The following is a 23,849-nucleotide window of genomic DNA, read 5'->3' on the forward strand; positions in this document are numbered from 1 at the left end:
ATAACTCTGAGTTTCAGCTTGGTTGGTCTTCAAATAAACCAAACATGGTTTTTCTTCTCTCCAAATATCATCTTTTGCAAGGAGCAGATAAGGTTTTCTTTTAGCTGTCACGGTGAAGTCATCCACTCTCCACCTTGGTTCATAGACCAGTAAGGTCAGTCTTTTTTTCAGGGCTCAGCTCTGTTAGTAGAGGTAGGTTTTTGGCAAATGCAGCCTGCAGCTCTTAGGGTAGCAAAAGACCGTACACATTTTTCGGGGCTGGACAAAGTGAGAGAGAGGGCAGGAGGAGAAAGTTGGAGTGTATCACGTCCTTTGTCTCCTAGTTAAACAGCATACCGCAGATTTATAGCCTTGGCCTTTTGTGCCACCTAGAGGTAAAACACTGGTCTGACTGCCGAAGGAGAGAGGAAACGGAAAAGATGGGGAGGGGGGAAAATGTGCTATAGCTGGTAAACCCACGACTTCCCCTTTGAACATTTCTCCCTGTGTCTCCATGGAAAAATCCTCTCCAGTCTTTTTGTAAAGTGCTCGCCTCTTTAATAAAAGCATCTTGGCCATGGAAGGTGTTACTTCAGTCAGTTCCCAATGATCAGTGGGGAAAGCAGAGAGGAAACAAGCTTTTATTAAGCACCTACTATGTGCCTGGCACTGTGCTAAGCACTTTGCAAATATTTCATTTGATCTTCGCGACAACCCCGTGATGTTGGTGCTACTATTGTCTCCATTTCAGAATTCAGGAAACTGAGGCAGAGTAAAGTAACATGTCCACAGGTCACACAGCTAAAGGTCAGATAGGTACTCAGGGCTTCCTGACTTTGAGCCCAGCATTTTAACCACTTTGCCACCTAGCTGCATGGAAACTGGGAATGTGATGAACTGGTGATGAAAAGAGGAGGAGGAGGGAAAAAAGAGGAGAAAGAGGAGCAAAAGGGAAGAGGAAGACAAAGTTTAGGGACTGGAAAATTAGATAGACAGACAGATAGATAGATAGATAGACAGACAGATAGATAGACAGGCAGGCATGCATAGATAGATAGATAGATAGATAGATAGATAGATAGATAGATGACAGGCAGGCATGCACAGATAGGGAGATAAATAGATAGACAGATAGATAGACAGGCAGGCATGCACAGATAGATAGATAGATAGATAGATAGATAGATAGATGACAGGCAGGCATGCACAGATAGATAGGTAGATAGATAGATAGATAGATAGACACATAGATGAGTGGATGGATGGATGAAGGACATATATTGCTGTATATGTGTGTGTATGTGTGTATACATACATACATACATACATACATACACACACATATATTATATATAATATATTTTCCAGGCCCTCAACCCTAAATCTATTTATCTCTCTATTTTTATGTCTCTATTTCTGTGTATATATGTATATAAGTACATAAGGAAGTATATAAGTATGCCTATATACACATATATACACAGAGCTAGATATATATGCATATATTTAGATATGTGTATATATAGAGATAGATAGATAGAAGAAAAGAGAGAGAGAGGGAGGGAGAGCAACCATGATGGAGCAGAATCACTCATTATTTCTCCACAATAGCTATTTCAGAGAAGGAAAATGTCTCTTTCCGAAGTGCACTGCCTGGTGTTTCAGACTACATCTAAGAAATGGCCATCAGGCAAGCTACTCCTTCAGTCTCTTTTTGTCTTTCCTCTCTCATTTAGGGATTTGTTCCCTTCCTTGTGAGTGCCACCGCAGGAACCACAGTGTATGGCGCATTTGATCCCCTTCTAGCTATTGCTGACATCTGCAAAAAATATAAGATCTGGATGCATGTGGATGTAAGTACCCTATGAAAGATTGACTCATGAAGGATTCCCCCCCACCCCAGGACTTCTGGGGCTGGGAAACTGTGTGGGTTTTTTTTCTTTTAACTTTTTTTCTGCTGCTGTTGTTTTGGGGTTTTGTCTGTGACTCTCGGAATGAAAAATGGAATTTAGTTCTTTTACTTAGTAAAAAAAATCAGGATGATCTTAAGTTCTCCGTCATAGATGGAGGGACTATGGAGGGCTATAGTTAGCCTAATATTAATGTTTCCAAGAATTAGTTTGAAGTCAATGATAGGCAGGGTGATGTGACAGAAAATCTGAATTTAAAATCTTAGGATAGGTTTTGAATCCAAACTCTGCTTCTAATTACATCGAGCAAGTCACTTGCCCATTTGGACCCTTGTTTTCTTGTTGACAAAAAAGAGGGAGTTGGACTATATAGCCTCCAATGACCCTTTAAGTCATATTTCTGGGACCTATTATCTGCTTGTACCTCGAGTTACTTGTGCAAAATCACAAGATCATAGCTTTAGATCTGGAACGAAACTTGGAGATCATCTAGTCCAACTCCTTAATTGTACAGATGAGCAAATGGAGGCCCCAGGTGCATAAGTATCTACCCCAGGTCATACAGGTAGCAAGACGAGGATTCAAACCAAGGTCATCTGACCCCGGTTCCACCATTTCTTCCACTGTACCATGCTGTCTCTATGTGAATGGGTTGGACTCTTTGGAATTCAATCCATTTTGAAATGTATTGATAAATACATTTCCATCATGATGGAGACTCCTGGTCATAGAAGTCTTCTGGAACCTATAAATAGCAAATGGAACTAAAGATCTAATTCCCAAATTACAGAACTGAACAAAAACTATAGAGTAACAAAATTGAGACTACAAACAATCAACTTCTTTACAGTAAGATTCTTTTATTCTCCCAGAATATTTTCTTTCCTTTTTGCTTGCATGACACATCCATGCAACACTTTTAAAGGAGACAAAATGTTGGGTTTAGGTCAGCAGCCAAAAGTTAGGAAATTTTCAAAAAGGATTCCACATCAGACACATGGGCCTGATGAAGAAAGCAGGCTTGGGTATTTGCTAGGTTGGCTGTACCCAATTTCATGCAGTTTCTCATTTTAATCAGCTTAGAAAACATAGTTTATGTTTCCAGTATTTTGCCTTCATGACAAATTATGTGCATTCCAAAGAATCATGAAGGCCGACCCACCCAAAATATTTTCAAATGAAAAATCAATTTGAGAAAGGGCTTAAGTTTAGATTGTTTGCAACCTTGTGCGAGTCACTTAACCTGCATAATCTCAGTTTCCTTATCTGTAAAATGGGGATAATAGAGAGCACCTACCTCACTTGATGATCATGAAGATCCAATGAAATAATACATATAAAGCACTTTGAAAATCTTTAAATGCTATATATATTTGTTGTTGTTGTTGGATTTGAGTCTAGGACCTGGAAGAACTGAATTTCCTTTTCCTTAGTCAAGGTCAGGCAGGGCTGACAAATTCTCACCATCATGGACCAAGAAGCAAAGTTGCCTCTTTATTATCAGGAACTTCTTTGTTTTGTTTTGTTTTTACCATCCCCCAACCAAGTAGTATGGATTATGCCCAAACTAGGCAAATTCTTGTTTACCTTCTGGGATGGCCTGGCCCCAAGTAAGAAATTATAGCGTGAACTTTAGAATCCATGCAGCACAAACCCCTCATTTACAGATGATGTCACTGAGGCCGCAAGAGTTTACATGACTTGCTTCTGGTCACGAAGCTTGTTGGTGGAAGAACCAAAATTAGAACCTGGGTCTCATGAACCACTTTCTTTCCATTAGTCAAACTGAGACCCGTTAAGGACCTTAACTTGAAAAGGCCATGGATCCCCATTGCATCCTGGGCCATCTCCAATTGTCCTGATCTATATCTGGTCACTGGACCCAGATGGCTCCAGAGCAGAAAGTGAGGCTGGTGACATTGCACAGCCCTCCCTCACTTAAATCTAGTTCATTTGCATGTCATGGCATCACCTCCCTGAGTCCTCTTTGAGAACAAAGGACAAACAGCAGCAGTTGTGACATGCTGCCTAGTTACACAAAGATTGACCAGCCTGTTTAACCTTGCTAACCAATCCACTAAAAGGAGTCACCTTAATGACTTTAAAAATAAGAATTCTCTCTGTTCTAAGTTCAGCTCCATGATCTCTGACCCATATTCCCTATTGAAAATAGAAATATGAGTTCTTTCAAAATACTGCATTAACTTTTCAAATTTCTATCATGCTCTTTGATTTTTATATGATTTCTGTAATTAAAAACAGAAGAAAAGTAACACAAATCCTCAGTTATAAATCAGGCCTTAAAAGTTCAATATGTAACTCTGAAGTCAGTGTCTATCTTTTAAAAGTGAAAAAACCTTAAATTACAATGAATAATGTACAAAAATATGATGTAACATTGTGTAACTATTTTACATTTTAAATTCTGAGTTATTTGGGTAACATTTGAAATAAAAATCTGTGACCTTATCCATGTGGCAATTCCCTCCAGCAAAGCAGATCACAGCCCATCTATGCCTGGGGTCCTAGGCCACTCTTGTTCCTGTCCTCCCATAAAGTCACCACAGGGGGTCTAAACAATGAGCTGGCAGCTTGCTTGTCTCTTGACTTCCAAAGATACCAGTGAAGCATATAAATATCAGGGTATTTTTTCAATATTGCAAATTTTAAAAAACTGAATTTCCAAATGAACCTCTCTTCTATTTAGATGCATCATTTTCCAGGGTTGATTCCCCACTGATACAAATCTTGGCGAATGGAAGACCCTTCCAGGAAGATAAACACCTTGTTAGGAAACTCATTCTAAAACTATCCGATTATCTCACTAGTTAAGTTGTACTTTATCATCTGCATTTTTGGACGCATTTCCTCTTTTTAATATGCTCTTCCTGGAAAGGTGGCCTGTTATATCCTCCTACATCCTTTTTAAGAGAAAAACTAGGTCTCTTTGTCCCACCCAGCCACATGACCTCCTGCCTCAAAGGACACCCTTCTTCACACTTCAGACTCTTAGGCTGTATTTCCACATACTCTACGCTAGAACCCTAATGAGGGGAGGAGAGAAAACAGTGTGGACTCTTCTGCACTATACTCAGGTAGAGGTGATACTCCCTAAGTATTTCTTCCTGCACAAACCTAAAATTTTGAATGGAGTCAGAGATTCTAGGAAGATCCAACCAATTCTGCTCCTCAGAAGACCAGTACAGAATATAACCAAATTGAAGTATGCCTTTAGTCAGAGAGGTGGTCTTCAGTGGGCAAGACCATCTCTCTAGAAGTCACTAAAGGCTATTTATATTCCCTAATCAGAGAAATCTAGAAAAGGAAGGACGGATTCTTTTTTTTCTTATGTTCTCATGAAAGCATTGGACTAGATCATGGGTTATTAATATTTGTTATGCGTTGGGCCCCTTTGGCAGTCTTGTGAAGTCCATGAACTTCTCAGAGTGTTTTAAAATGCATATAATAAATAGAATTATGAAGTAAACTAAATATATTGAAATACAGATGTCAAAATAACTGGCAAAAAGCAAAAAATTAAAACTTTACCAAAATATAAAAAATAAATTTGTGGTATACTAACATCTACAAATATGTTTAATAGCTGCAAACAATTTTGAAGTAATGATGATTTTAAGTGATATTTCAAAATATCTACCACAACTGTACCACTAATATTTCTTTGGTTTATTGCCTAAATTCATAATTGAAGGAAATGATAATCTCAGTTAGGCATTAGTGAAAATGAAGATGTCTTTTTCCCATCCAAATTCAGGGGCCCCCTAAAATCCATCCATGGACCCCAGGTTAAGAAACCCTAGAATAGATGGTCCCTAATGTTTCCTTTCAGCTTTAAAATCTGTGATCCTATGATCTTTTTTAGGCAGCTTGGGGTGGCGGACTACTGATGTCCCGGAAACATAAATGGAAGCTTAATGGTGTGGAAAGGTAAGCACATTTAGCCAGGAGCTTAATGTTAGGTCTCAAAGGCAACTAGCCCATTGAGACTCCAGAGAATCCTGGAATGCAGGTGTGCCTGGCTTTCTGCAGTTCCCGTAGATTATGTGTAAATTAAATTCTTCAAAATCAAATCCTTTTAAACACAGCCAAGGAGCTGACTGTTTGAAGATAAGGCTCTTGTGAATTCTTTTGTAACCCAAATAATCATTTCCTAATTTATTTCAATGTACAGTTGAATTTTTTGTACACCCATTTACTTAAAGTAGGACACACCTGTCTCATGGTTTTAGTCTTATATTAACTGTTTTCTGCTATAACATTAAACATTGTTGTTGGATTCATTTTGCTAAGAGGCTAAGCCCTTATGGAGAAGCAGTTTAATATAGCAGATGGGAAAATGATTAGGACAGGGGATACATTTCCAATCCAAAAACAAAAATGTGTATGCTGTAAAAAGGACACTCAAAGCATATTGGCTGCTGTGGCAGCTTCAGAAATTGTTGCTGGACACTGGGGAAAGTTCACCCAGTGTTTCCAACAAAGAGGTCTCACAAAATGGAAGTCTGACCTACAGTCATTTGCTTTGTCCTCTCCCCTCCACAATTCAGATGGGAAATGGAGTTCATTAGAGGCAGCCAAATGCCCACCACATCCTGCCAAATAGCCAGATGTTCCCTAGGAAAACAGTCTCCCCACAGGCTCTGTGCCAAAGCTTCTCCTGAAGATGTCCATCCCAGAAACAGAAGGAGGAGCCCAGTGACGTGTGGGAGCATATGTCAGCCCCAGGTCACAGACAGCAGCAGGACATGGTAGCCCTAGAGAGGCCGAGACCAGAAGCTAGGCCAATCTGGTTTGGCATGGCAGACAATACAGCATCACAGCAAATGGTTATAACTGGAGAATCAGTGTGTCTAGGAAGAGAGAGAAGCTGGGTAATTGAAGGTGCAGGGTAAAACCAAGGTCAAATCCTGGGGTTTCAGCTCAAATTGGAGAAAATAGATCAAGTACAGAGGCAGACTGGTCCATACAAAGTGAGGAGGCCCAAACAGGAGAGTATGAGTGAACATCATGGGGCTTGTAAAGGTGGGAAGGCACAGTCAAAGGCACAGACAGAGTGGAGCTCTTAGCCCCAGATCTAGAGGCTGTCTGCCCTCTAACCTGGATTGATATGTCCTTCTTCATGTAGGAAGTAAAGGCAGTAAAGGCAAAGAGCTGTTACTCTCCCCGGTAAAGCAAGCCTCCACAGCTGTTATGGCCAGTGATCAGAGAACAAAGATGGGATTTGCCTCGTGGCAAACAGAAATTCTAGGATCAGCTGAAGGAACTGGGAATATTTAGGCTGGAGAATAGAAGACTAGGGGAAGGAGGGAATGACAACTATGTGGTCGAGTATTTGAAAGGCTGACATGTCAAAGAAGGATGGGAATTTGTTCTGTTTAGGCCTAAAAAGCAGAACCAGGAGGAATGGGTAGAAGTTGTAAAAGTGTTTGATGTCAGGGAAAAAAAGAATCTTCCTTAACAACGAAAGCCAATCAAAACTGAAACAGGCTGTCCCAGTGAATTTCTCCCTCATTGGAGGTTCTTCAGGTTGGATGACCCCTTTCTCTGTATGGACTAGATGATTTCTAAGTCCCAACCCAAAATCGACAACCCCATGACCTCTTCCAAGCAGCAGCTGCTACTTTGACAGTCAACCCTTCTCCTAACCCAATGAGGCCAATACTTGGTGGCTGCAAACAGAACTGCTCCCATATAGACATCACTACTGTTCTGAGAGCTAGTAAAGGTTCAAATCCACCCAGAACACAAAACAAAAGAACTATGGACTTTTGGGGGTAGCGGCAGAGGGGAAAAGGACAGAACTGGCTATATTCAATTGGCAGCCTAGGCAGTGAGGTGCTTGGAATACCCGCTCAAATCCTGCCTTAAAGGCTGACTAGCTGAGTAACTGTTGGCAAATCCCTTAACTTCCTCCAGCCTCAGTTTCCTCGTCCATAAAAGGGGGATAATAGTACCTACCTATCATAGGGACATTGCAAAGATATAATGAGATAGTGTGTAAAGCACTTTGCAAACCTCAAAGCACCATATAAATGCTAGCTATTATTCTTAAAAATTCAAATAGACAAATAATTAATATTATCTACTATGTGCAAAGCATCATGCTGGGTGCTGGAGATAATATGTACTCACCAGGTCTTATTACCTGCCTTGTTCGCCAGCTATCAGACCAGAAATAAGTGTAAACCCCAGATAAAAACTTAACTCTGTCTTGCCACATAAAGAGTAGAAGATCATAGAGAGAAACAAATTATATTTGAAATGACAAAGGAGCAACACAAATGGGGAAGCCTGGCAAGGTAACAATTCCTGTGAAAAATAGTTGGAGGGAGGGATAGGGGTTAGTGGACCCCAAGGTCATTGTGACATGACAAAGTCAATCCCCACTTAACCTTCACTAAGAAAAGCACAGGAGTCCCAAATGGGGGAAGTTATTGTTCTGCTCTACTTTGCCACGGGCAGGGCACATCCCAAATATTAAGTTCAGTTCCAGAAGTCAGTTCTAGAAAGGATATTAACAATCTGGAGAATGTTCAAAAGAAGGCAACCAGGATGCATAAGGGAATCAAAACCATGCCACGTAAGATTCATAGGAAAGAAATGAAGACATTAAGCTCAGAGAAAAGAAGATGAGGACAGGGAATGGAACAAGATGGCTATTTTCAAGTATTTAAGGATTAATGTGTAAAAGAGGAGTTAGCCTTAAGACAGGTGGGTAGTGCAGGGGATAGAAAGCTAGGCCTGGAACAGGGGTGGGGAACCTGTGGCCTCAAGGCCACATGTGGCCCTCTAGGTCCTCAAGTGTGGCCCTTTGACTGAATCCAAACTTCACAGAACAAACCTCCCCTTAATAAAAGGATTTGTTCTGTAAAACTAGTAAAAACTAGTAAAAAAAAACCTAGTAGTTCTGTAAAAAAAAAAAAAAACTGTAAGAACTAGGAACAGCATGTTTGAAATTTTGGAGATGGAGATTTCGGCTCAAAATAGAGAACTTCGCAGCAATTAGAACTATGCACATGTGGAATGCATTGCCTCAAGAGGCAGTGAGTTCCCCGGCACTGAAAGTCTTCCAGCAGGGCTGTAGAATCAGAAATGATGAGGAGGAAATCTCTATGTCAGGTACTGGTTACACTAGGTCATCTTTTTACTCTGAGATAATAATACTATAGAGGTAAAGAAAGTGTGGGCATTTATAAGGAGTATTAAACTTGGAGTCTTAAAGGACCAGTAACACTTACTCACTAACTGTATAACTACGTGCCAGTCATTTAAGTTCTCTGAGTCTCAGTTTCCTTATCTGTAAAATGGGGATAATGATTATACTACTCATCCGACAAAGCTATGGTAAAGCTAAAATGAGATAGTCTCAAAGTGCTAATATAAATGTCAGTATTTATTATTATAGACCACTTTTTCAATGTTTAATGGACTCTTCCAAGTCCCTATTTTCTCTTCCCATTTGTGGGAAATGAGACAATGTCTCCAGAAACTCCTGTTGGAGCATAGACACCTTTAGCAGAATATTGCATCATCTCAATAGTGCTGAGATCTGAACATTTGTTTTCTCATCTTAGCTTCTAGCAGAATCAGTATAAAAACATGGAGAATTCAATACGTACTGTCTATCTCTCTTTTGGAAGCACTTGGTACATGCTCAGAGCTGTAACACCTAGGTAACCAAGAAAATAAGGAAAGCTTAGAAAATGAAGTAATGCAGAGACTTACAACCAATATTGCAGTTTCTTTGGAACAGAGGTGAAAAATCTCATCACAGACACCTTCTTTCTTCTGTTGATGCAGTCAACAATTTTTTTAGTAGCTACTGTGTGCAGAGACTGGGCTAAGTACCGGAGTGAGGGGGAAGTACAAAGTCATTCAGTCAATAAGCATTTATTAAGTGCCTACTATGTGTCAGGCACTAAGTGCTAGGGATACAAATATAAGAAAGATAGTTCCTGTCCTCGAGGATGTTACAATCTAACGGGGGAAGACAACATGCAAAAAGAGGATAAAAACCAGGTAGGGAGAAGGAAGGATGGGGAGGATGAAGGGAGGAGCATGATAGAGGAGTCCAGCCAGGTGGGAAATGGCTGGCCATTTCCCGTGATGGCTGGCCTGGGTGCCTAACTTAAACAGAGTCTTTGAGAGTAGTTCTTCACCCTGCCCTCCAATTGGAGGGGTCCCAAAGCAGAGAGAATGGATGAGGTGTGAGTACCAATGTTGATGCAATCTTGTGGGTTGGTGAGGTTCCTATTGATGAGGTTCCTGGGTGTATGATGGAGAAAAGTCCAAAGGAATGCAGCTAGATAGGAAATGTATGGGGCAGCTAGGTGGCGCAGTGAGTAGAGTACTGGCCTGGAGTCTGGAAGACTTGAGTTCAAATTCGGCCTCAGACACTTGACACAGCTTACTAGCTGTGTGACCTTGGGCAAGTCACTTAACCCCAATTGCCCTGCCTTCCCCCTTCAAAAGTAAAAAAAAAAAAAAACTAATGTGCCAATTAGGCTTTCTCCATTGGGAGAGCTTATGGAGACTCACTCAGTCCTTTCCTCAAGAGTGGCAGCCCTGCTAGTTATATTTCTGCTGTGGCCTTCTGCTCCCCAACTCCAATCCTGAGGGTCTCCTAATGGTGCCATCAGTCACGGCCAAGGTGAAGATGGATGATGTGCTATCTTATTAATCACATCATTTGGGGTCATAGGTACATGGGATGCTCAGCCAATATTTGTTGTCTGGTTGACTGATACCCATTTATCAAACAGATAGATTGATTCCTCTCTGCCTTCACTTCCTAGCTTCTTGCTGAGGTAAAGCCACTAAGAGATGGGAAGGAAATTCATTATTGTAAAAGAATGGGGAGAAAAAGAGCTCTCTGGCTTTCAGCCTCCTTGCCTTTTTCTTCCGTTTACGACCAGAGGGAGAAATATCCTACATTAGACTTCCCACTTTGCTTTGAGTATTCCTCCCAGAGGATAGCCATGTACTGACTTTGAAAGGAACAGACTGCTACCGCGGAAAGTTGGGCTTCCCTGAGCTCCAAATCTTACTAAGGATTCCAAACCAGAAATAGTCATAGTAGTCTCTTCTGCTTTTCACTGCTCCTTTGAGCACCCCAGGGAAGACTAAGTACCTACAAGTACGAGTGCTCAGGCCTGCATGGAGGCACTTCCTTTGTCTCTCTCTGTGGCCTTTCTACTCTTTATGTGGCAAGACGGAGAATTCCAATTCAAGTCGTGTTTGTTGGGTCTCATCAGTTCAAATCCTGCCTCCAATATTTACTGGTTGTATGGCCCCAGGCAAGTTATCTAACCTTTCCCAGACTTGATCTCCTCTTGTGTGAAATGGGGATAATAATAGCACCTGCCTCATAGAGTTGTTGTGAGGCTCAAATAAAATAATATATAAATTTGCAATAGATATTTAATTGGATCCCTCTTTTACTGGGCCCCTGTTTTATTCCAATCAGTATTAATTCATTTGATATGATTCCATTGGGGTGGTGATTACAAGTTCTGATAGTAGGCCTCACAGCTGTGAATTGCCTGTTGTAAGTTCACTTGCTTATTCATAGGACACTAACTAGAGGACCTCCACCCTTGTTTTAACTTGTTATGGTGACCAAGCCCAGCATAGTGGAGGTGACTCAATTGCATGGAAAGTTCCCCAGCTATTTTTGTAGCCTCTCTGTCCCTTGTCATCTCTCTATTGCCCAACATGGGGAGATGACCATGAGCACTTGACCAACAAGTGGCCCTGGCTGCTGCCTTGTGGCCTTTCTACCAGCCCATGGATGTGCTTATCAAGATGTCCTGAAAGGTCAAGATAGGTCTGTCAAGGTCTGCTCACTACCCTGGTTGTCAACCAATGAGATTCTGTATTTTGTGTAGATCTTCCTGGAGAGTCAAGGGCAAGGCCTATCCACCAATGAGCTTCTGTATTATTAGTTTGCTTCGTCTGTATTGTCCGAGCACTATAAAACTAAAGCCCTGGAGGAAGGGGGCATCTCAGATTGTGAGGAAGATCTGAAGTCCACTTCATTAGTGGGGGCCACGGACCCCTTAATATAGTGTCATTGGTTCAGAGCTCTGCCTCAGTGGTTTTTCTTGCAGATTGGATAATTTTAGAATCCCCCCAAAACACTCTGCAAACCTTAAAAAGCTATAGAAATGCTTGTGGTTGTTGTTGGTATAGTAATCATGACATATCAGGAATGGGAAGGGGAACCTTGAAATCCTGAGCCCTGCCCATAGAGTTTTAGTCACCTGAGATTCCCTCAGTGAAGCTTTTCTCTTACATGGTTTGATTTTATTTCAGGGCCAACTCCGTGACATGGAATCCTCACAAAATGATGGGCGTTCCCTTGCAGTGCTCAGCTCTGCTAGTTAGAGAAGAGGTAGGTTTGGGCTGATTTCATTTTTATTCCTTCAGAACGTTCTTTCCCTACATGTGATGTAAATGGTGCATATAGAAATCAGATAATGGTTATAGACAAAACCGGGGCCACTAGGTGGTGCAGTGGATAGAGCACCAGGCCTGGATTCAGGAAGACCTGAGTTCAAATGTGACCTCAGATACTTACTAGCTGTGTGACCCTGGGCAAGTCACTTTCCCCTATTTGCCTCAGTTTCCTCATCTATAAAATGAGCTGGAAAAGGAAGTGGCAAACCACTCTAGTATCTTTGCCAAAAAAAAACCCAAATGTGGTCACGGAGAGTTGGACACGACTGAAATGACTGAACAACAAAAATAGAGAAAACTGAAGAGCATATTCAAACTCTAGTTAAGTTGTTTCTCCCAGGAAATTCCAAAGAATTAAAATCAGAAGACTCTGAGAGATGGGAAGTGGGAGAAGAATAAATCTAATATGCAGTCATAGCTTTAGAAGGCCTAGCTATTTTGATGGGTGTACTTTCCAAAGTGGCACAATAGATAGACCATTGGACCTGGAGTAAGAAGGACACTAGTTCAAATACAGCTTCAGCCACTTATTAGCTGTGTGACCCTGGGCAAGTCATTTCATCTGATTGCCTCAGTTTCTTTACCTGTAAAATTAGGGTAATTATAGCCTCTACTTCCCAGTGTTGTTGTGAGGATCGATTGAGATAAATCTGTAAAGTGTTTAGCACAATGCCTGGCACGTAGAAAGTGCTATATAAATATCAGCTATTATTATTATTATTATTATTATATTAAACTCAATTTTTATATTTTTTTACTTTTACATCACTTTCATTTCTAAATATATCCTTTCCCTCTGCCTTATGTAGCGAACTATCCCTTGTAACAACAACAACAAAAATTAAAAGAAAAAAAGAAATTCAGCAAAACTAGCCAACACATCAAATGAATCTGAAAGTTTATGCAATATTCCACCCCCATAGTTCCCCATCTCCATAGAGAAAAGAGGGAAGTACATTTTCTCATGTTTTTGAGAGGGCCCAACTTGGTCACTGTAATTCACTAATGTTCAGTTTCGTTTTTCCAGATTAAAAAAAATCAATCAAAACACATTTATTAAGTGCTTATTGTGTGCCAAGTACTATGTTAGGTACTGGGGATACAAAGCAGGTCAAAAACCCTGCCCTTTGCCTCAAAGAGCTCACATTCTACCAGAGGAGACAACATGTAAACACCTTGGTGCATACAAGATATTTACAGAGTAGATGGAAGATGATCTCAGAGAGAGGTCACTTGCCTCCAGACAGACTAAGAAAGGCCTCTTGTGAACATGGGATTTGAGATGTCTTGAAAGAAGCAACTAGGGGCCACCACACTGCATAGAGTGCCAGGCATGAAGGCAGGAAGGCTCCTCTTCCTGAGTTCAAATCCAGCCTCAGGCACTTACCAGCTGTATGCCCCTGGGAAGTCACTTAACCCTCCTTGCCTCAGTTTACTCATCTATAAAGTGAGCCGGAGAAGGAAATGACAAACCCCTCCAGCATCTTTGCCAAGAAAACCCCAAATGGGGTCAGGAAGAGACAGACACAACTGAAACACTCAAACAACAACAATACAATGAGACAAACTTAGGGGATTCTAAAAGGGAGAGATAAAGAGGGCAAGCATTCCAGGCCATGAGGACAGTCTGCGAAAAGGCCTAGAGACAGAAGATGGGACGCTATGGGTGAGAAACGACAGGAAGGCCAGTTTGGCTGGGCCAAAGAGTGAGGGAAGGAGAGTAGTGGACAAAGCTAGAAGCAAAGGTTGGGGCCAGGTTGGCAAAGGCTTTAAATGTCAAACAGAGGTCCTTGTATTTTATCCTAGAGGTAATGGGGAGCCTCTGCAGTTTTTTGAGCAGGGGAGTAACATGGTCAAATCTGCACTTGAGGAAAATTGCTTTGTCAAGTGTGGAGAATTTGTGCTTTACATTCATCAAGGAGCCATATGCATTTAGAATTGGTTGAACTGAATGTTCAGATGAGGGGCTCTCTCTGATTCAGTATTTGTTGTTCCCTGTAATAACTAACAGGAAAAAGCTCCTATATTTATTATTGTTATTGTCTATATTAGTAATAATAATGATGATAACAGCTCAAACGTATAGAGCTTCTGAATGTTTGCAAGGCATTTTCTTCACAACAGCCCATGAACCAGGTCTTGGAAGCCTCATTTTTCCTATTTTGCAGATAAGGAAACTGAGATTCAGAGAGTTAGTTTAGCAAGCTTTCCCTAGCATACATCAGCAGCAGTGCCGACTCACACATTCTGGAGACAAACCTCAGTTAGGATTGCCACCTCCCATCAGGAGAATGTCTTTAGAGGAGACATTTTAGCAGTTTTTCCTGATATTTTTATGCAAAGACAATGCAATGTCACTGACCCATCACCAAGTGTTCATATTGTTTGAACTGAGTTTCCATTAGGCATGATGGATTATGCTAATTCACCCTCACTCTTACCTAGTCTTTGTGATGATCGGTGACACATGTCTGTGAGGTTACGTATCTGCGGTTAGTTGTGTAGTCTGCAACCATGGAATAGAAGTGTATGTTATATAGTAAAAAGCCCCACAGGAGAATGTACTGAAAAGAGCCCTTGGCTTGGAGTCGGGAGCCTAGGTTCAAATCCCAGTTTTGACACTAAAAGCATGACGATGGGTAAATCACTTAGCTGTCCTGAGTCTCAGTTCCTTATCTATAAAATGGGGGCAAATAATGTTTGTACTACTTACATCACTCTTGTCTGGATGATTATATGTCTCCAAATTAGCCTCCCTTCCTCAATTGTCTCCCATCTCCAGTCCATCTTCCACACAGCTACCAGCTTGATATGCCTGAAGCATGGACTGACCATGCCACACCCTTGCTTAAGAAGCTCCTGTGGTTCCCTCTTGCTTCCAGAATAAAATACAAGCTTCTCTGTTTGACATTGAAAAGCCATTTTCAGTATGGCTCCACTCTACCTTTTCAGGCTTCTTGAACATTACTCTCCTCCACACACTTTGTGTTATAAGCAAAGAGGTCTGCTTCCTGTATTCAATATGCCATCGCAGCCCTTCCTCTGTACAGGCTGTCCTCCATGCCTGGAATGCACTCCCTCCTCACCTACACCTCACAGAATCCCTAGGTTCCTTCAAGACTCAATTTAAATGCCACTTCCTACATGAAATCTATCATCCCCCCTTTACTAGCAATTATGCCCCAGAAACAACTTTGTTTGTGGTTCATATTTACCTATGTAGATGTTGATTTCCCTCAATAGAAGCTAAGCTCCATGAGGGCTTTTGTCTTTGTATACTTAACACCTACACATAACAGACATGGAAGATGAGGAATTCATGCTAGTTGAATAAATGAAAAACCTAAAACACTTTATAAATATTAGTTATTAATATTTTTCCATTTCCGTATGAAGCCTAAATGGGCTCTAAATAGGCAGCCAGGTATCATAGCAAAGAGAGCACTAGACCTGGAGTCAGGAAGTCCTGAGGTCAAATCCAGCCTTGGACCCTTACTAATCATGTGACCAGGGACAAGTCACTTAACCCTGTTTGCCTCAGTTTCCTCATCTGTAAAATGAGGGTACTTCCTAGGGTTTATAATTATTTATGAGGATAAAATAATGTTTGTAAAGCCCTTTGAAAAATCTAAAGTGCTATATCAATGCTAGCTATTATTATCTTTATTCCTCAAACACGTCTTTTCTGCCCCAGTCAATTTTCATCCATATCTTCTATAACATTGCACATGATTTATTTTTGTCCATTCTTAAAAATGTTTTGATCATTTTCAAGACAAAATGGAGCACAAAGAACCAAATGGAATCTAGCTTATGAGTTAGGTGTAGACTCTGCTCATCCTTAGCCTATATGTTCAAACCTACAGGCTCTACATTCGAGTTTTTATTCCATTGTGTCCCTGGTCTAGTTTCATTACTAATTTTGAATAAATAGTTCCACTTTTTAAAGCATTCTTATCTATTCATGATTCAGGAAGAAAACACGCTCCAAAAGGCACTATGGTGCTTGTATAAAAAGCCTGGACAAAGGCCTCTTGGGATTCATGACAAGTTATAAAGTATTAGGCAGTTTCTAGTGAAGAAATTGGCAGTGATTAGAACAAAAGACTTTTTTTTTATAGAAAGCATGACTCACACTGTTCTTTGAGACAATTCAAATGTTTATTATCATTACCCATTTTGCAGGATAAGGTTAGTGTTCTAAGGAAAAGTGTGATCTTTGCTTCTGGCAAAATCCCATTATAACTATAATGAGTAATTCAGTTTGATAAGGACACCTTTCACTCTACTAAAGGGTTATCAAGATTGTCTTAGAATAGTACCATCTTTATTTTTAACATTGAAATAATGCCCATCGACTAGTCTTTGAAACCATCATTCCAAGAGAAAGCACTCGAAGCAAACATGAAAAAAAACAACCTCTAGAATGACCCATAGGCATTTGTTGAACCCTGACCCAAACAAAACCAAGATATTCCAATATCCTCCCATATTCCAATGGACCTGTCTCTCATCAATGGGAATATTCACTAGAAATACTCAGATCACAGCCCTGACATACCTGCCCATTCTGTGTGACTCTAAGCCACATCTTCCCATAGGTTAGAGACAAGGGGTTCACCCAATATGCTAAGGGCCTTCCCCATTCTCTTAACATCATGAAGACAGCAATGGAGCACACAGACTGTCCATCATTAATCCCTTCCACTCACCACAGGCCAGCCCATCTTCTTTTTCACTTTCATCACTTTGATGACATCCTTTACTCAACCCAAGAGAAGTAGATCCCATATGTTAATTTTTAACTCAAATACTACTATGTGGATTCACCTTGGAATGGAAATTACCCAGCGTTCTATAAAGCTTTGACTGCCTCTCATTTGCCCAGACAGGTTCAACCAAGCAAGAGATACTTTAAATCCAGATGCAGAAAAAACTTAGCTAAGATGTTTGCTAGGTTACCCCAAGACAAAAGGGCCCTAAGTACTGTGTGGCTCCCATGCACATGTGCAGTGGTAGAAAAGGGGGAAGAGGATGCAAAGAATCACAGTTTTTAGATCATCTATAAAGATTAATTTGTCACTGAATCAAAAATTTTTAATATGACTACTGAATCTACATGTATTTGGAAATATTTGAGCTACAACAAAGCGAGGACTTCTGATAGTTGCTTTAAGAGAAGAAGGAGAAGAAGGAGAAGGAGGAGGAGAAGAAGAAGAAGAAGAAGAAGAAGAAGAAGAAGAAGAAGAAGAAGAAGAAGAAGAAGAAGAAGAAGAAGAAAGAAGAAGAAGAATGAAGAAGAAGAAGAAAGAAGAAGAAGAAGAAAGAAGAAGAAGAAGAAGAAGAAGCAGTGGAGGAGGAGGAGGAATTTATGTAGAGCTTTAAAGTGTGCAAAATGCTTTACATAAATCTCATTTGGACTCTACAACAATGCTGTGAAATAAGTGCTATTACTTTTCCTATTTTACAGATAAGGAGAGAGGTTAAGTGACTTGCCTAAGGTCATACAACTAGTAAGTGTCTGAGGCCAGATTTGAAATCAGATTTTCCAGACTCCAAATCCAGCCCTTTGTCCACTATAACTTCCTAGCTGCAAACTAATATTTCCCAAGAACCTATACTTCATATGGTTTGAGTTCCTGATTATGATTTTTTATTATAAAGGCCTAGTCTTTAAGGAGAGGATGAAAGCGTAAGCACATATCTATGTTTATAGTCCAGTAACATTTGACTCTAGGGCCATTTACTGCACATAAAACTAATTCAACAGCTGATTGCGTCCATGTATTAACCTGTCCTTTCTATTGAGAAAAATTATTCCCATTTTTTTCTTTTTAATCCCATAGCATGAATCCTTTTGCCTTTATTTTCCAGGTCACAAGCCATCTCACTTGTCACAACAGCAGGATTGTTTAATTATTATTCATTTAGCCCTGAGTATTAGCAAATTTGATGGGATTCCTTTTGCTTTCTCCCTTTCTCTTTAAGGGACTGATGCAGAGCTGCAACCAGATGCACGCTTCCTACCTCTTTCAACAAGATAAACACTACGACTTGTCTTATGATACTGGAGACAAGGCTTTACAGTGTGGGCGCCACGTTGATGTCTTCAAATTGTGGCTAATGTGGAGGGCAAAGGTAAGTGAATGTGAGATTTTGATTGTTCCCTACAGACAGAAACCAGATCTGATCAGCTCCATTATGCCATGTGATAAATTAGTTTCTAGATTGAAAACGCCTCCCCCAAGATTGAATTCCTTATATCCAGTCGTGTATGTGTATTTTTCTACACCCTCCACGGGGCAGAATATAATCACTTTTGTGTGTGTGTATGTTTTAAAATAAATAACAAATTGCATCTATTGCTAACTCTTTAGAAAATGAATCTGTTCTGATTTGTAACACAGAACTCCGTGTTCCTTGGGGGCCCCTGTTTTCTGACCTGTTGCTTTTACCTAATGATTGAACACTGGGATAGATTAATGTAAGGCCATAAATTATACCTTTGGAGAACAAGGGGAAAATGCAACAAAAGCTCATTTGTGGCACTGAAAGGGCAACTGAGCTTTTAAAGAAAAACAACCCTAAGTACTTAATCGTCCATCTTCTATACTATTTTTCTGTTTACCTTATGGGACTTTAACTGTAAGAGAATCACTTGTCTCTCTGAAAGTTTGACTCTAGACCTGAAAATGTGCAGCACTTACTGGGCCTAATTGTAGCTGTCTAACAGCATAAATATTATGTTTAAATGTAATCAGGCCAGAAAAGCCCAAAGATGGTTTTTATTTTAGCCAGATTCCTGACTTAAACATGACAAATCAGTGACCAGCCCACCTGGTCCCATTTTCCATTCTGTGAGCAGTGATTGCAATTATCTTAAACAAAGCAGCATTTTTGAGGTGTATAATTATTCTTATAGCTATAGAATAGTGTTTTATATTTTCTCTGGGTGTGCCTGGATCCTTGAACAAAGCAGAACATGCTGTGAGAACCTTCAGCCACCTACTACACTGCTCTGTACAATTAAAGCTCATTCTATTAAGAATTGCATACACAGATGGGTTTTTTTCTAGGGGGCAGAGGTAGGTGGTCTGGACTTGTCATTTCATTTGTGTGGAGTACTTCCTGCATGGAAACTCCCACTTTACATGCAAATTATTAGAGTTGCTTAAGGTACTGAGAGACTAGGGTACTTGCCAGAGATGGTCATATGTAGAATGTGTGTATCAGAGGTACGATTTGAATCCAGATCTTCCTGATTCCAAGCCCAACCTTCTGTCCACTACATCAAGGTGGCAACCAAATTGTATGCATCAGCAAACACATAGACCAGGAATTCAAATGACTCTACCAGGCTATCTTTTTTTTAATAAAGGCAGTCCTTCAGTTGGCTGACACAAATTTAAAAAAGAAAAGAATGTTAATATCTTTGAGTTTTCAGCAGAAAGTTGATCTCTAAATATTATCCAAGGTTGTTCAGTTTTATTTAGCGTACCAGGATTTCTGCCTCTCTTTTCCACGTTGTTTTTATGAATACGGTGATCACTAAAGACATCTACATGAAAATGGAGTCTGTGTTCCCTAATGGTTCATCCGCCCCTGCTGGTAATATTTCGTGTGAGTGGCCTTCAGCATGGAACTTCACAGCAAGGCCTGGCACAACTAGTTCAGGTGTCACTGAGGATATCAGGTGGGCATCTAAAGCCTGACCAGATGAAGCTGAAATAAAAACAAAAGACCTTGTATTTAGGCAGCTGTAAAACAGCAAGAAACCATGAAAGGAAAGTGAGTGAGCAGATAGAGCCCAGCTGCAGAAGTGTTTCCAGCCACCTGTTTTTAGAGTTTTCCAGGAGATAACGACATTCATTAAAGGATGTATCTTGACATCTAGACTCTAACTATTTCCACTTGGTTCTCTTAAATGAACCAGTATTTTTTGGATGTGTATAAAAATAGTGGGCAGGCAATAGAGCATAGCAGATAGAAAGCTGTGCACAAAAACCTGGGTTCAAGTCTTCCCTTCTGATGATATGTACTGGCAGTGGGACTCCGGGCAAGTCACTTAGCCTCCCAATGTTCTTAGCGGCAGAGAAGGTGCTGATCTGCATTGGTGCCAGAGGGAATTTCCTCACTTAGGAGTTTATAACACCAATAAATTCACAGGACCAACTCCTATCCAAAATAATAATAATAATAACAATAATAAACATTAGCTAACATTTGTAAATCACTTTATGGTTTACAAAGTGTTTTATATAGGTTAGCTAATTTGGTATTATGCTAATAATAGTAGTGATTAAGCCAAATCTTCCATAAGTAGGAGGGAAGCTGGAGGGCTACATGCTATACATGCTACGTGAGAATTCTTCAGGCTGACCCAGAGAATTCAGCTCCTTTCCCAAGAGAAGTTGATGCTAAAAAAAATTTGGGAGTTACTTGCCTAACTTCAGAAAGCAATGTTACATACCACAGAACTGGGTCAGGAAAATCAAGTTTAATAATGATAATAATCTAATAAATGTTATATTATCCAACATAATTGAGGAATGGGATTTGGGATTAGTACTTTCTACTTAATAGGAACTAACTACATATTTTATTACCTATTTAAGGCAGCATGGATGGTAGAAAAGACACTAGATTTGAGGTCAGAGGACTTGGATTCAAATCCTATCTCCGGTGCGTGTGTGTGTGTGTGTGAGTGTGATCTTGGGCAAAGAAGTTAACCTTAGGTTTCCTCACTTATAAAAAAGAAAGAGCTAGATTAGATCATTTCTAACACCCTTTCCAGTACTAAATCTCATGAACCTCAATTGTACATGTGTATACAAATATATATAGTCATTTTCTATTAATATGTTTACATACGGCTGTGTAGAGATGGTCTGCCACACTGGATAAGACAAAGTTAGGCAGCCCTAGGTTCAAATATCACCTTTTACACTTTGACTTTGACCCCTATAACCCTGAGCAAGTCCTCCAATAAGACCCCTTGCTCAAATAAAGGTCATTCATATTTTAATTAGGCCCAAGTGAAGGACTACATTTAGGAAGGCCTGAGAGAGTCAATTTGAGAATATATTAATAACATATGTTTGTGTTTGCCTTGTATGTGTTTGTTTCCGCTTATTAGAATGCTGAGTTCTGTGAGAACAGGAACTAGCACTTAGCACAGTTCTTTGCACATATTAAGAACTTAATAAATGCTCTTTTTATTCATTCATTGGCATTTTGAAATTAGAATACAATACACAAATAACAGTTATCTTGCAATATACAAGAAATCTTGCTTAAAGCAGAATTATGCAAAAAGCAAGTTTTGTTCCTCCAATATGTGATAAGCAAATCAATTAATCAACAAGCATTTATTAAAGCCCTATATACACAATAGAGAAACAGCAGGATGTAGAGAATAAAAAGCTAGTCTCAAAGTCAGAAAGACCTGAGTTCAAGTCCCACCTCGTACTGACTGCATGACCCTAGACAAGTAATTTAACAAATCACTTAACAAGTCTTAGTCTTCTAGGCCAGTGGTCTAAAAAGGACCCTGAACTGTACATAAAGATCCCTGCAGGCTACATATTAATATAGAAAACTACAGATTAACATTATCTATGTTCTGTTATATTTTTATTTATTTTGTAAAATATTTCCCAATTACATTTTAATCTGGTTCAGCCACACTTGAGAATGCTAGCCTGTTTCATACCTCTGCTCTAGGCAACCTTCTTAAGGCCATAAGTTTTGATTCGACAATAAATTTCTCTAATCGATAGTTATTTAGCGCATTTTTTTCATGTGACTATAGATAACTTTGATTAACTTTGTCTAAAACTACTTGTTCATATCCTTTGACCACTTATCAATTGGGGAATGACTTATATTTTTTATAAATTTGACTCAGTTCTCTACATATTTGAGAAATGAGACCTTTATCAGAGAAGGTTCCTTCACCTAGGAGTTCTGGTATGATCCCCATCCCTGCTACACGCCAGGCACTGTGCTGTTGCTGGAGATTCAAATAAGAAAACGAGAGTCTCTGCCTTCCAGAAGCTTCATCCTACTGGAGGGTTACAGGCGGTCTACAATCAGTTTAATACTTCATCAGCAGAATTCCTGTTGCAGGCATCTTAGCTTCTGGGATCTGATAATTTTATCTGCAGATGTGAGAGAATTTTAGGACTCAACAGGTGTTTTGCAAATCAGCTGAATGGCCAGGACCCATGGTATAGTTCATGGCGTTTCTTGTCTCCTTCCTGCCCCATGGCTTTGTGGATAACTACCAGATTTCTCGCAGTAAGTTTCAGAGACCAATGTTCGTCTGCTATCAAGCACAAATTGGTATGTTCACTGGCATAATTATATACATTCCATTCAAGAAGCCCTTATTCCCCAGTTACAAAGTGAATTATAAGTGCCATCGCTAAGGATTCCATTGAATCAAGTATTAGGGGCTAGTGGATGAATACTTGATAGTACTTTTCTATAGGCAAGGAAACGAACTTCTGGATATGCTTCTTTCCAAACAAGAGGTTGAGATGAGAAGGACAAAGGGTAAAAAAAGGAGAGAAATAGGAATGGCTAAGAGCCTTAGCAGAGTGACCTCACGTCTGCAGTTTTTCCTGGTACACCTATGTAGGAACTCTTCTTTTTTTTTCCTTTGAGGTATTCAAGATTAAGTGATTTGCCCATAGTCACATAGCTAGTACATGTCTGAGGCAGGATTTGAACTCTGGTCCTCCTAATGCCAGGGCCAGTGATCTATCCACTGTGCCACCTAGCTGTTCCAAGAATCCTTCTTACTAAGACAGACTAACTAAGTACCTAGGGAGCTTTCGAACGGACCCTCCAAGACTAAGAACCTGTTTATTCCATGAGAAGGAACTGAGAAGAATTGGTCTTTAGCTAACCTTTCTGAGTTATATCTAAAACCTTGGGGGCAATGACATGCCCCACTGGCTAGTGTCCTGTCTTCAACTGTTTTTTATAACCAGTAGGAGGGTGGACACTCCCTATTATGCCTTTGGAATCCTTGTAATGACCTAATACTCTTCTGCTTTCTATTGGAACTGTCATCATAGTGAGTATGCTGACTTTGGAGTCAAAGGATCTGGGTTTGAATCCTGGTCTTGCCCCTTACTACCCAGATGACCTTGGGCAAGTCACTTTAGTTTGGAGACTTCACCATTCTCATTTATAAAGTAAGGGGGGTCAATTAGATGACCTCTGAGGTTTCTCCTAGCTCAAAATTGATGCTAATTCTAGAACTTTTGAAAAATACTGGTAGGAAAATCCCCAAGCCATATGTTGGTGTCATAGAACATGATCTCCCACAGCTTGTCAGAAACAAGGGTATACTAAAACTGTTTCTAATATTAGTGCTTGTATAATTAATTAAAATGCTAGAATGTAAGCTCCTTGAGTGCTGAGAAAATTTCACTTCTATCCCAGTGCCTGGCCCTAGCACATAAGTAGGTA

At 40.1% G+C, this 23,849-nt stretch overlaps 1 protein-coding gene across 1 annotated transcript in view; it reads left to right on the plus strand.

The window, feature by feature from the left end:
• Positions 1-23,849, plus strand: part of GAD2 (glutamate decarboxylase 2) — an 87,688-nt gene that overhangs the window by 42,284 nt on the left and 21,555 nt on the right. Inside the window, exons 10-13 of the mRNA XM_036761719.1 lie at positions 1,716-1,832; positions 5,773-5,837; positions 12,225-12,303; positions 18,357-18,506. Coding sequence (XP_036617614.1) covers positions 1,716-1,832; positions 5,773-5,837; positions 12,225-12,303; positions 18,357-18,506 — 411 coding nt within the window. The remainder of the gene's footprint in view (positions 1-1,715; positions 1,833-5,772; positions 5,838-12,224; positions 12,304-18,356; positions 18,507-23,849) is intronic.

Source organism: Trichosurus vulpecula, chromosome 5 (assembly GCF_011100635.1).
Source record: "Trichosurus vulpecula isolate mTriVul1 chromosome 5, mTriVul1.pri, whole genome shotgun sequence".
Taxonomy (NCBI): Eukaryota; Metazoa; Chordata; class Mammalia; order Diprotodontia; family Phalangeridae; genus Trichosurus; species Trichosurus vulpecula.